At 39.9% G+C, this 14,947-nt stretch overlaps 1 protein-coding gene across 6 annotated transcripts in view; it reads left to right on the top strand.

Moving 5' to 3' along the window:
- CNTNAP5 (contactin associated protein 5) overlaps positions 1-14,947 on the top strand; it is a 264,296-nt gene that overhangs the window by 101,537 nt on the left and 147,812 nt on the right. For all 6 annotated transcript variants that reach the window (XM_015289821.4, XM_046943625.1, NM_001048079.2 and 3 more), the window contains exon 4: positions 9,327-9,474. In XM_015289821.4, the coding sequence (XP_015145307.1) occupies positions 9,327-9,474 (148 nt within the window). The remainder of the gene's footprint in view (positions 1-9,326; positions 9,475-14,947) is intronic.

Raw genomic sequence — 14,947 nt, 5'->3', positions numbered from 1 at the left:
TTATTATTAACCTTACATTTGTTTACTTTGTTTATGATGATGGCAGTCCTGAGAGGAGATCATGAGTAACAGCACAGTGAGGTCAATTACAGTGCCCTTTTGAGACTTTAACTCTTGTTATCTTGGCTGAGATATGAACTTTTTCCTATTCAAATGTGGAAAAAGCAGAAGGCAGTGTATGCCTGAAATATATGCATGCACGTGCATTTCAATGCATTTTAAAGTACTGGAGAAAATGAAGGCTACCTATTTGTCCTTTTCCACAGGATATTACTTTACTGATCCAAATGAAACTGTCATCAAACTCTGTAACAGAGCGTAATGTAAGATAATGAAACACAATATTCATCTGAGGTCAGTGTTGCATGCAATAACTAACACCTCTCTGGTGTCATCTTGTTGGATCTGTCTGGCAAATTAGAACCAGAGAAATACCACATATCTATTTAAATGCACTTTGTTGAAGCTAAGTACAGAGAAGGTTCCCAGAGTTCCCCAACATTGCTACATATAAACATATTCACTGCATTGTTAATCCTACTAATTTAATACAAACCATGAAGGTCTTCGTGAGATTTATGCAAAAGAACAGCTGAAATCTGTGATTAACGTTGGCAGTGGAAAGAGCAGTTTCAGTCTGTTGGCTAAGGTTAATCTAGTCAAGGTATTGGGGGAATATTTGTCCTTTGCTGTGATATAGCTTAAAATGCTAAGTATATGTGGGATTGCCTTTAAAATAAAGTGCAGGAGGCTGAGCAGAAACAGGAATTAGCTGCTGACTTTTAGCTTAGTCTTGTAATTTAAGTGTTTAATTTTGCTGCTTCTTGCTTCCATTATTATTAATTTATGTAGTAGTGATCATAATAATAACAGCAATAATAGTTTCACCTCCAATTGCTCTAAAGTCAGAGATGATACTAAAAACTGAAGCTGGGGATCAATTCTCCAACACTGAAATGCACTTGTAGGTGAGATGCAGTATCACATTTCTTGTCAGAAAGTGCCTCAGTAGGGTAAGGAAATTGCGCTTAGTCCAACACTGAAGAAGGGCAGACTACCCAGCTTCGAGTTGGATAAGGTATTTGGGTGATGTCTGCAGGAGTAAACAGAAACATTATTGTAATCCTGAAGTCAATTGATTTAACTCAAAATGATCAACATTCCCAGCTGCCTGTTGGGAATGGTCTATGGCTGACTGACACCAACAAAAACTATACTATGTCAGATGGAAACAGTTAGATAGCATGGATAATTATGGTCAAATACCTGGATCCCTTCCTTTCTCTGTTTTGTTTACTAAGTTATTTAGAAAAGAAAAGAAAAAAAACAACAACCAAACAAAAAATACCACCACCAACAGAAAATATTAAGTAAATAAAATTTATTTTGGTACCTAAACCACGTGAGTAGTTCAACATGTTTTTAAAATCTTATCGTCCATTCCAGCCTAGAAATCCAACATTTTGTCAGGTACTGCTGACTATAAGGAGAATAAAACAAATTAGAATTTTCTAGGAGTAAATTAAAGAAAAAGCAAGCAAATAGAATCCACAAAAATTTTGCAATATTTTGTTTTGTTTTCTTTGGTCTAAGTAGAAAGGTTTTATTATCCTGAAGGGACCTAAGGAGCTTCATGTTTTTAATGTCACCATCATTAAATGGGTGTTTTCTTTATTGATAGAGACCCCTAGGGAAGAAAAAAAAAAAGATTATGTCAATAGGTACTCTTTAAAGATTGTTTTAAAATATTTCTTCTTACGAAGTATTTGCCATTTTAAAATCTATGTTCTTTTAGTAATAGTTTTAACTTTAGGTAATAGTTTTAATTCTAATAATATATCTTAGTTGGAAAATCTGTGAGCAGTTCTATTCATTCTTAGCACAAGGCTAACAAACGGCATCCTTATTATAAGTATGGTTTGTTCTGGGCGGTCATCAGAGACTGATGATATTGTTAACAGTATTTGTTCCTGTATTTGGGAAGTAACTAACCAGAGAGAAGGGTGGTCAGCATAATGAGGCAGATCAGAGGCAAATAGCCCTCCCACTGCTGCAGGATGAAGTAATGTGAACTTCATTTTATCTTCTCTTCCCCAGACTGCTGTCATTTCCTCAACTGTTCTGTTAAGGATAGTTTTGACAGGTGTCCCTTATTTTTCCCGCGTGTTCCTCCCCAGTAGCAGCTCAGACAGTGTGCCTGGGGATATTGCTTCTGAGGTCCTTGTCAAGGGTGAGCGTTTTAAAGAGCAAAAAAGAGGTGCTATTAGGAAAGAAGAAAAGAAAATGCAAGCAGAATGTAGGTAGTACTTTATGAAGATATGACAGACTTTAGTCTGGAGTCATGAGCCTTGTTTGTCATTTAGACCATGGTGCATTAGCAGGAAAGAGGGATGTGAAGTAGGAAGAGATGCCTAGGGATGAGTGATGTGGTAAAAGGACACATCCACACCTCCTGACTCCTGCTCTGGCCTTCAGCCTTTGGACCAGGCTGGCAGATGGTTCTCTTGGGCTTAGCCTGAAACCTCAAACCAATGAAAAAAGCTTCTACTGACTTTGCAAAGTAGGCAGATTTGCACTTCTGTTTTAGAGATTGTGTTGGGTTTTCTGAAAGAAAAGTTGTCTCTTCTTTTAGGAAGAGAAGATGACATAAAATACTTAGGTTTATATTGCCTATGCCAAATGTCTGCTTTGTAGTTGATTGCAAAGACCTAGAATGCAGGTGTCTAGGGCCAAGCAACCGTTCTTGTTGTTTTTTGCTTTTCCCCGTGGTATGGCCTCCGCTAATAGCAAAATAATTTTTTAGGCTGAAGGAGAGCAACTCCCTGGGGCCAGGTCTTGCTATGAACTCCATAGCAAGAAGCCCTCCATCCACTGGAGGGCTGCTTTAACTCGCTTTCCAAATGAGTTTAGAGCTTTTAGTGGCTCCCAGCCTGGACACGGGATGATTGAGACAATAGGAAAGCCATTTCAGTGCATGTTTATCATGATTGATAGAGGTATTAACAGTTCTGGCTCGATGTGCAGGGCAGGGCTTTTTCCATTACATTAGCAAAGCAACATTTTTCACTGTTGAAATGCATGGTATGTAGAAAAGGTGAAATATACAAAGACCACTTGACTTTGAATGTGATATTTTTTACTTTCACATTCTTATCTCTTTTTTTCTTACACCTGTGTCTATGCTCTTAAGGGGCTGAGCTTTGAAAATGAAAGTTTTCAGTCTTGCCAAAACCGACAGTTACTTTCATTGTGAAGTAGAAACCTAATGGAATTCTTAATTTTAATTGCCATAAAAAGTCACATTAGCTACCACAAACCCGTCCAGACCTTAGGTGTTATTAGCAGGCACTGATGCAATATAATTGTTCTGTGAAAATAGTAGCATCACATTAAAATCAGCTGCTGAGTTTCCATATGGTGCATTTGTGGCTTTTTTTTGTCCTTGTTATTGTACCGTTCAGTCTTTTTCCATGCATACAGGTAGAGGTGAACAACTATTGCCATAACCTGGTTTCAGGTTCTGCAAAAAACTGGATTTAATTCCCATGCTCAGTAGTACCGCAGTTACATCCCAGGTAACACTGATTTGAGCAAAATTGAAATGCTGTTGCCTCTTGCAAAGATGAAAGCTATCTGTGACTCAGAGCTGATTTCAGCATAGAATATGTAGAAAGTAAGGCAATGTTTTCTCCTTCCTGCTTCAAATTTCCTTGTTTCTTACTTGGAAGTTTGTGTTTTCGTGTACATATACTAGAGGAAGTCTTGCAAGGAACAGAATACAGAATGTTCTGTATCTCAGTGTTAACTCCTTCCAGGTTGTGATCTTTCCCATTCTAGAAAGAAACTTTAAAGGGGAGAATGGCATTGTTTTACTTTGTGCTTCAGTTCTGCGATTTATGACAAACTTGGCTGTTTTTTTAATCCCACTTTTGTTCCTTCACTAAGCTGCTGGATATCTTGAATTAAGTATGCTCCTGTCCTTATTTCTTTAGACAGGGGAGGAATCATACTGTGATTTCATGAGTGAGATTTGAAGGTAGAGTGCCCTTTTCTGTACTTGTATTCTCATTCAGTGAAGATTGAAATGTTGTAAATTGCCAACATCTGTGTTATGTGCCCTCTGCACATTCCTAATCTATTTTGTTGGGTTTTTTTCCTCAGCTCTGTTCATCAGAGTGACTTTGGCAGAAATGAGAGTACTCAGTGCATCCTAAAATTATCTTCCCTGGAAAGTAGTTAACCTCAGGTCTGTCTGATCACCATTCAGGGCTGATTGTGCCTATGTTGCTGCTTCCATATGAATTTTGAACCCATCCCATTACCTGTCTAACAAAGTGGGGAGCGCAAAATATGTTCAGCGGAGTCATTATGGGAGCCACCTTCTGCAGGTCTGTAAATAAGCTGCTGTTTGGCGTGCAGAGTTTGTGTGCAGGGAGACTGAGATAAAGTCCGGAGTCTGATGTTATCTTCTGAATTGATTGGGCTTTCACGAGCAGAAAATTTTCTTGCACCGAAGTTCCACTTGTCTGTCTTCATCTGGTGACAAGTCTAAGAGAGTTTGGTCGAAGTGCAGTCTGAAGTTGAGCGCACCATATCCTTGACTGGTATGATCTGATATAGATCTGAATTAATATATCAAGTAGAGAAATAAATGTTTGCAAGGTTATTAAACAACTGTTGCGTTTCATCACAGTTGCATGATGTTTTTTTGAGGTGCCCATAAACAGCTTTTGGGATCCCTTTGAATGGAAATGTATAAAAAAGAAAAAATCATTTGCTTTGTTTCTATTTTTCCTGTGGGAGTTGCACATCTACATTCCAGGTATTACCAGTGATTTTTAGGCTGGAACATCTTTTGAAATCTTCATTTTTCGTGGGTTTTTTTCATTCCTAATACAAAACTAAACTGGAATTCTTTTTTACTGCCCTTCAACATAACTCGTGAAGTAAGCAATGGCCTGACTAGACCCTGCTCCAAACTACAGCAGCTGTTCCTATGTCACCTCTTCATGCAAGTGGGACCTGCCTCTGCTGACTCATAAAAAACACATAAAATATTACTGTGGTGCCACAGTCTGGGTCACAGTGGGGCACCATGCAGCCAGGCACCATAAAACAAGCTTGGTCCAAGGTGAAGCCCAACTCATGGCAAGCTGTTAACCTTACAGCTGTTAGCGCTAAGGAAAGGGCTACACTGTGCCTTCGGGAAGCTGGTAGCAATATTTGGTGCTAATGGAGTTTTTTGATTTGTAAGCCTCATATAATTCCAGAAGCAAGAATATTCCAGGTAAATCTTCAGTCTGCTGTATTTACAGGGCTTCTGAGAAACCACAGGTTTCAGTGTTATGTTCCCTCCCAGATCATCTGCATAATTTGGGAAATGCTGTATGAGTGCTTTGTTTCCTGTGCTAGTTTGCCATTTTATTCCTGTGAATTAATCCCTGTCAGCAACAGGTTCTAATAGGGCCTATTTCTCAAGAAGTATTTCTGTCATTCTTACCGGTAAGTTTACTGTTAATCAATATTTGAACCACCAGGGCTAAGAAATCTGGTGCTGCATCCTTGTTTCATCTTTTTTAATGGATGGATCATTTGCCTGTCAGCTGTGGATCTGAGTTTTTAAGTGACTAACTGAGGCAATTGGTGTTATTCAATCAATGGTCTCCAGCCCACAGGTGGTCCACAAAACATCGGAAGATGATCTGTAGAGCAGTGGGAATTGAAAGTGAAAATCAAAGCAATCCTGAAGGCATGCACAGCAGTGCCCTGTGGTTAGCCACAAGCAGCGCTGTGCTGGCTGAATGCAACACTATGTCAAAGGTGCAGGTTGATGGGTGACCTGTGGATTATTTTTATTTTTTCCCCCAAGTTTCACTGAGAAGTCTGAGAAACGCTACTGTAAAGGACACCTTAGTTTCATGAAGTTTGTTTTTACCAACTCATCTTCAGCGTGAGGAGGGCACTTATGGAGCTGCACATCAGATTGGGTTCTGATTATGTTGGAGTCCTGATGTTGGCTACTCTGGCTCTTCCTTGATGTGTTATGAAGGAAATACCTTGGCATGGATGCATGTGAGCTAGGCCTGTGGGGGGCACCTGGGCCTCCTTATAGACAGCAGGGTACAGATGTCTGTGTGTTACCTCTGATAGGAGGTTGTATCGAGGTGAGATTTTTGCCTCTTTTCCCAGGAAACAGTGATAGAAAAAGAGGTAATGTCTTTAAGTTGTGCTGGGGCAGTTCAGGTTGAATGTTCGTTCTCAGCAAGGGTGATTGGGCACTGGAACAGCTGCCCAGGAAGGTGATGGGGTCATTGTCCCTGGAGGTGTTCAAGAAATGCAGAGATGTGACACCGAGGGGCATGGTTAGTGGGCATGGTGGAAATGGGTTAATTGTTGGTGATGGTCTCAGTGATCTTTTACAGCCTTAGTGATTCTATGATTCTATACCTGGTACAAAGATGAGATTATTTTGATAACACAATGTGGTGCCTGGAGCGTGCTGCACACACCAGCTGTGAGCCACCATGATGCTCCAGTTGCATCTGGTTGTCTGGTTTGTGTGAATTTTGAGGAGAAAAAGAAAGTCATTACAGGTTTGTCCTGTTAGGAGGATGTCAAAAGTGCCCTGAGCAGTAGCTTGGGCTAGTTGTGGCCTGTCTCTGATTTTCCAGTGGTCATGAGGGCCCACTGAACACCATTAAGTGTGTGTGTGTCAGCAGGCTGCATTCCCACTGGCTTCGCAAGCAGAAATGTATGCACTGTTCAGAGTGCAGCCATGTGCACAAATCACCTAGCTACCATTACTTAAATATTTCTAGGGGTGTGGTGCTTTTTCAGCATGGTCTCCCAAAATGTTTCTTTTTCATATAAATCAGAAAATGACTACCTTGTGGCCTGTGATGCAATGTGCTCTACTGATAGCTCTGTGTATTAGAGTATTACGAGAAGAAAAGAAATCACAGACTCTGAAATTGTTTCACAGTATTGCGGTATTGAGATGTACTTTTTCTTTTGTCTCTTAATTTTCACCTCTCACTCGTGTTCTAGTTATTACATTTTCGGGTTTTTTCCTCAACTGGGAGGACTCAAAAATTTTTCCTTCAACTTTTTTGTGTTTTCCATTCTCCTTTTTTTTTTTTCCTATGAAGGATGAAATTTTTACATAACCACAGCATTTCAGGTGATGAGCTTTCTAAACATACAGATAAAACTCCCCTTTGACCACCTTTCTATATCTACGAGTGTCTTAATAAAAATGTGAGTGCTGCCACAGCTCTGACTGTGAGACTTATTTTCTGTTGACAGTTTCATTACTGAGAAGAACAAGATCATTTCACTTGAAATATACAGAAAAAAAAACCTCTGAAATTATCGCTGCTGGAATTTGAATTGGGCTCCCATACAAAAAGCAGTAAGCCCAGAGCATCTTGAAGTGCTACTTGTGGCACTCCTCAAAATATATCTGATAGTTGCTTAATTGTTGTTTGTGGATAACATTGAATTAAGTATCCCCATCCAGAGGGTTTTAATTATATGTTGGTTGTTCCAAAAGTAATGCCTCTTATATATTTGCATGGAAACTACAATAGACACAAAGTGCAAAATAACACAATTTGAAAGAACAAATTCTCAGCTACAAAACACTATTTTTCAACATAGTCACCACCCATTAGCTTCACGGTTTCACCAGTGATGAATGAGAGACTGCATTTCATGGTGTGACAGCTGTGCATGGCTGTCTGGAATGTGGCTTGTCTTTAATGTCACTGTTGCTCTGCCAAAATACATTACCCACTGCCTCGCTGTGCTACATTCACTGTTTGGTCTCCATAAATGTTTAACGAGTGATGACTGTCAGTGGGAGCCATTTTTTCCACATGGAGGAATTCAGCAACCGCCGTTTGCTTCGCATGCACTTTCATGTCGGACTGCCCCTTTGCTGCCATCTGTCACACAGCAACAACATGTAATGGAATACTGGTGGGAAGGTTCAACCTCTACTGCCATACCGCCAACATCCACCTCTGATGTTGTGGGCTAACAAAATAAAATAGGAGGCATTACTTTTGGGGCAGCCCTCATGTAATAATATGGCTGCATCTGGAAGAGATTTGTCAACCATCAGCAACCAACAACAATCTAATCCTTGTTGAAAACAAGATCTGGTGCATAGAAAGTTCAGAATAAGAGATAGGAGGCAAATGGGATTAGGTAGCAGAATTACGTACCCTTTTCAGCCTCATAAGCTCTTAAAAAAAATTATTTTACAAATCACATATTCCTCTTCCCTTCATTAAAGTACCTGGGGTTATGGTGGTGATATCACTAGGATTGTTGTTCTTCAAAGGCAAACAATACCAGCAACGAAAGGCACTTGCTAAGCATGTTTTAGGATTGGAGGTGCATGCTATCTTTTGCAGTCATGACTGGAAAATAAAGCTTAGTGCATAAAAGAGACTTCTCCTATTTCAGAGTTTTTAAGATGAAGTGAAAATAGCATGATAAAGTTTCAAAGTATTCTGCCTTACAAATGTTCAAGGATATTTTTTGTTGAATGTAGATCTAATGCAAGAGTGGCTTGCTGGGTTTAGTAAAACAAAAACACCTTGAAGTAGAAGTTTTATTCCATTCCTAATAACATTTGTGGAAAAAAGAAAGTGAATATTTGTATTTGAGTAAAAATTTAAATGGAAAATTTTCTCTTAAGCATTAATTCTGAGTAGGGCCATTAATTCTGACTTGCAGTTGCAGGCAATTAATCAAACAGGCAAGAAAGAAATTATTACCATTTGCAAGCTTAAATTCTCTTGAGTGCAAACTGTCAAAACTCTCACGTGTCCTGACTCAGGCTTTCATCTCTTCCTGAGTTTGTAGTAGTGTTCATCTTTCCTGTTCTTCTTGCCAGTCTTTGACCAACTGCAGTGTTTCATGGCCACCTCTTTCTGCTAACCTGAATGCACCAAGTACTAAGCTGAGCCCTGTCCCTTACTGTACTGAGGGGACTGTGACTATGTTAGAGGCTGGTGGAGCATTGTGAGGAATACCCTGAGCTTGGGGAAATAGTGCAGCATCTTCCATAATGTCCCCTTCCACAACTTGCTTTTGCAACACCCTGTATGTGTCCTCCTCCCCCCCAGTCCTGCTGAGGCACTTTGTGTGCTCTCGTGTCCCTCTTTACTGTCTGCAAAAGACGCGCTTGGAAGAGAACTTAGCAATGAATTTAAATAATTCTAAGTAATTTTGGGGAATAAAAATCACAAAATTGATCACATCCTTAATTTCAAGTTCAGTGTTAAATGTCTCACCAAGGCTTTCTGTCCTTCCAGGTTTTCACAGGGAACAGCAATGCTGACAGTGTGGTTCACCACAAACTCCTGCACTCCATGAAAGCTCGCTTCTTGCGCTTCGTCCCTCTGAAGTGGAATGTCGGTGGTCACATAGGGCTGAGAGTGGAGGTCTTCGGCTGCTCCTATAGTAAGTGACTAAGTCTTATCTCACATTTTCTTAGGGAGCTTTTGCTGGTGCTGTCAATACTTCAGTAGGAATCCAGCAAGGAATGAGTTAAAATGTAATATGGAATATATAACTGTCATTCTTTTTATCACTAGTAGTGCTTGTCTTTCTGTATGGGGATGTATTCCCATCTAGCTCTGATGGTAAAGCTTTGTCCGAGCTGAGCAAGGCTGTGTGATGCTATGAAACCCCATGCCTTACCTCTTGCTTCTGTGGAGGTTTGTGTAGGGCTTTATTTAGGAATGTCACTGCCATCTCCTTAAGGGTATTTTTTGTATGTGATGATTTATTTATATTTTTTTGAGGCAAGTTATCTCGTTGTTGAGGAAAGTGCTGAGCTTGTGCAGCTAGTGTTTCTATTTGAGACTGATGACTTTATAACTCTGGAGGAAAGAGAACTTATCTGCTGCTTTACTGTTTTTGCACGGTACTTTTCTTCAAGACATGGTGATGACCTTCTAAGACACCATCTGCAGCACGTTGTCATGGGAGCAGTTTATAAACACTGTTACTTCCAGGCATTTCAGCCACATAATTATCTCCAGGTGGTGCAAACGTATGACCTGTGACCATGCAAGTGTACGAAAGTAAAGAAAAAGGCCCAGTGTTGCTCTCTGCAGGCTCAACCTGCGGTCAAGTCCCCAAGTGAGGAAATACAAGTCTAGTATTTGTTCCTTAGGTAGCTGTGGGTTTATTTCTGATGTGGTCAAATATGACTTTGTAGTGCACAGAGACTTCTGGAGACAGGCAAGGTTTGACTGGTGAGCTCAGAGGATTAACAGCCATTTGGCCAGTAAATTTGATGTGGCATGGAACAGCTTACCATTATGTGACACTACTGTAATTCTACCTCTGCCCATTTAGATGAAGTCCTCATCTGCTGCTCACATGTGCAGAAAAGGAGTTGTAAGATAAAAAGTGGAAAAGCTGTCTGGGAGACTTTTTTAATTTGAGCAGGATGAGGAGCAGTGTGTCTTAAAAGTTTTGGTTGACATGATCTCCTTGAACAGAGCGTACACTCCGATCTTAAAACCAATGCACATGGTTTCACCTTAAGGTCCTTGTTATCATCTGTGCGTAGATCCAGAAGCCTCATTCAACTTTTTTTAGATGCTGTCTCTCCACCTACTTTGATACTTAGACATTATAAACTATTCATTACATAGTGACCTGCGATGTCCTGTTCTAGACAGGACATTGCTTATGTAAGATACCTTTTTCCAGCCACACCAGTGAACCTGGAAACTGAAACTTATGTATAAATCAAAACTAACTGCCCTTGATGTCATCATTCCAAAACAACTCTCCTATCTGTTTTTCAAGGAGCTTTCTTCCATTATAGTGTCCAAATCTCTGCCATGAAGAGTGTAGTCCAGTCTTGCAGCAAATGAAATTGGAACTGAAACTTAAAATTTTTTCAGCTGAAAGCATTTTGGTGTTGCTCCATGTGAAATGCTATATGGGCACTGCATCCATGTCAGACTGTGGTTGCATCTTCTGTGATACGTAGAAAACTTCAGAATGACTTGCTGGCTGAGTTTCTTTATGCTGATATCATCTAAGTCTTCATCTTCATCCTGTTCCCTGCAGTTAACAGGGAATAAAAATGGTTGTGGAGAATTAAGGTATGAGGTTGAAGTGAGGCAGAAAAGAAATAAAGGGATTCATAAAAGTTTTACAGGGTGTTGAAATATTCATTCCATTTATATAAATATGCCATTCAGATTTCTATCTGGCAAATTGTGTATGCCAAGCAATTTCTGTCTACAAGTTTTGCTTATATAGCTTCACAGTCTTGCCTACTCCTAAAGCCAGACACTCCAGCAGTGTACAAAGATGTATGATCATGTATAAAATGTCATCTTTACTGTTAAACTGATGGAATGTCTACAGCAGATCTTGAGCTGGTGAACACCTACATAAATGCGTTCTGTATTGCTTGACAGCATACAGGCTCATCCACCGTGTTCAGTTCTGGGACAGGAAATGTAGTAATAATTTGGAAAAAAATTAAAAGAAATGACAAACACTGGACACAGTGTGGTCATAAACCAGGAAGAAAGTGGAGCTTAAGGGAGAACAAATAGACCAAATGTACAGCATGTTTAAGAGATGACCCTTCATGCAGGTTTCTCTGTATATGAAAGAAGGGATGTGAGAGGCTGGGATTAGGAACAGCGTTGTCATCACCTTCAAGTAACAAAAGCTGAAACTGCTATAAGCTCATTTATCAGAATCTAATTCCTACTGATGCTCAATTCTCTCCGGACTGTTGAAATGCTTTAAAGGCTTCAATATGTAAACATACCCAGAGTATTTGCTCTTAAGTCCACCGAGGTTGAAGAAAATATTTTCACTGGCATTTTTGCTTTGGATCCAGTTGTGAAGCATAAGAAAAACAGAAAATGTGCATGAGGAACACAGATGAACCAGATCCTGCACAAGTATGAATATGCAACCACTGAGTTGCACTGGTAGCAGGTTAAAATTCAGATGATGCTGGACCTTTGGCTGTCTAGTCCACCATTCAAGCAACTTCTGCCTCTAGTGTATGGTACCTGATCTGAAAACAGCATTACATTATATTGATATCCTGGGCAGAAAATTGGAAAAGCGATGATTTACAGGCAAGCTGGTGGTCCTTTTTATGCAAGTGGCAGCATTCTTTGAATGACTTAAACAAAAGTTTGAGGATACTGACAGCTTAGGCCATCTGAATTTAATGAGCTGCTGCACATCTGTTAAAAATCTTGGGACTACTGCCAAATATGCAGCTGAGCACCTCAGTAGTACATCAAGGAGTGCAAAATAGCCTGTGGCCCTTTGTATGGTCTCCAATCACAGCAGCTCCTTTTTAACCTTGTATATTCAAGCGTAAGATGGCAGCTGTAGGAAGATTTTGTGGCTTTGCTGCTGCTCAAGCATTTTGTGATGGCAGATCTCAGTAAATGTGGCACCCTTGTGCCTGTGCAAGGCTCTGACCTCTCATTTTTGGAGCGTGACTGTCTTCTGCTGAAAAGGTCCCAGGAACACAACCTTGTGCTAACTTTTGGCAAATGCAGCTTTCAATGTTGACTGCTTAGTAGGGGGCAGATGGAAAGCATCAGGCCTTGCAGGTCTTCAAGATCTCTGCCAGGACACAGTAACGAATAAATAATATATTGAAGAGTTAAATTAGAGATTAAGTACAATGTGTACAGGATGCTGAAGTGACTAACTTACCATTTGACTGCAATGTGCTGCTGTGTGGCGCTCACTGTAGTTAATTACTCCTGATATAAGTCATTTACTGTTATGGGTTTATCCCAAACATTCTTCAGGCAAACAAAAGTGCTTTCCTTCAATTTCTTCTTGTAGCTTCCTCTTTCTTCCCTTTCTCTCTAACTGGCTAGCAGTCGACACTGTTTATTTAGAACATACAAACATACATTTACCAGCAAAGTTGTCTCAAGCAGCTGAGTATCTTGACCTTATTATACATGGATCAAAGTTCCTTAGGGAAAAAAATCACATAAGGCTGTCAGATAAACTGGAATTTGCAGAGGACATGTGCATATTGCTGTTTTCTTTCTCAGACACGCTATATATTTCAGTGAAATTTAATTGCATTTATTTGAAATTCCTGCAAAACTATCTTACATCCTCAAAATAGACACTGAAATAGGAACAAGATGATCTCAAGAAGTATACAGTGATGCTTCCTGTTCAGAAAACAGAATATATGATGTGTTAAATGGAGGTTTCCACTAAGAGGTGTGTGTATGCACTCACTGGCCATTTTCAGTGAGGACTCCAGAAGCAGTGCGATTGTAACAGATAACTGGAGTTGCCACTGAGGCGGTGTTCAGACAAATGGCAAACCAATTGCTTTGGATGCTGGAGGGAATGGGTCTATCACAGGGGAAAAAATCTGCTGACACAATTGCTCTTAAAGAATAAGATTTATAGCTGCATTGAAGATGCTGATCGTATTCTCTAACTAGTTAAAGGCCCAAAATGCATCAGCAGGACCAGGGTATGTTCAGTTAACAGGCTGGGAAATCACAGGAGAAACAATGATAGGGTCTGAGATAGGGTATCTTCTGCCTTTGAGAGACGAATTTTCATTTGCAGTTCAGCACTCTGATTTCTCATCTTTTGCTCTCATTGCTTCAGGGAATACAATCTGATATTGTGTTCTCGATGAAATGATACTTTTGCTTGATCTTTTTTTTTTCTTTTTTTACTCTTTCCCTCCCCACCCCCTTGCCTTCTTCCATCCTCTCCTTTGTCTTCCAACTAGACAAAAAAAAAACAAAAAACACAAAAAGCCCCATTCTGTGTGAGAGACATTAACCCAGCCTAAGACAAATACCCAAAGGAGTGCTTACCAAGAGACAGACAGATTTGTGATAGAAAAAAAGCTGCCTAGCAGAACAGTCACCTTCGAGGTGCTCATCCACATTCTTCCCTTGGGATACATGACAGAGAACTGTGGAGCAAGAGGTCAGATTGCTTCAGATGTCCTGAAGCCAGCAAGGCCTGTCCATCTAGGAGGGACAAATGTTCATATGGAGAGCAAAGCTCCTGTCTCCCACAGGGAGCCAAGGCTTCTGGTCATTGATACAGGTGCAAGAGTAAGAGTTTTTATCTCAAATTGCAGCTGTTCTTAGAGGATATTTTCATACTGAGAAATAACTTTGCTGAGTAACTAATTACTTTTCTCCAAAATCACTAGTAGGAGCATCTTCGTAAGAAAAAAATGTGTATCTTTTATTTGGCCTCCTTGTTCATTCCTGTACAAGTGAACTCCATTCTCTCACCTTGTTTCCAGTCTGTCATCTGCCAGCATAGCTAGTCCCGTAGGTTGAGCCCTTTGGTCCTGTCCTTTTATTTATTTTTTCATTCTTTATTTTTGTTTTTGGTGCTGAATTAACCTGATAATTCAGCTTCAACTGACTGTTTTCACCCACCCCTAAGTGACTTTAATGTTTGAATCTGTTTTGGGAAAGCAAATTGAAGCACAGGAAGCATATAAAGACTGAATAAAGCCTCTTTTCAGTGAGCACAAGAAAGCCAGCATGCAATGCAGAATGAAACCACATATTGGGTTTTAATTTTTTACTTCTGTAGATTTTCTTAGATGTATAAAATTTCGTATCCTTGTTGTCTTGCACAGGTGAGTTACAGACATATCTGTGTTCTAAATAAATACAAAGAGGCAAGTTTTCTGCAATGACTACTAGTGCTGGATCTTCCAGTTTTTTATGGGAAGACAATTATTTGTTGTCCTACAAACTGCCACTAATGAATTCTGGATGCCAATATTAGCATATATTTGATATGTTCACATTTTATTCAGGGCTATTTGTTGGCTAGTGTCTTCACAACTGATAATGAGTGAAGGAGCACTTACCAGAAACAAATTTTCCTTTGTATTGTGCTTTGTAAATGT

This window comes from Gallus gallus, chromosome 7 (assembly GCF_016699485.2).
Source record: "Gallus gallus isolate bGalGal1 chromosome 7, bGalGal1.mat.broiler.GRCg7b, whole genome shotgun sequence".
In the NCBI taxonomy this organism is placed as follows: Eukaryota; Metazoa; Chordata; class Aves; order Galliformes; family Phasianidae; genus Gallus; species Gallus gallus.
Note: the sequence above shows the minus strand (reverse complement) of the source record. Positions and strands in the feature narration are given on the sequence as shown.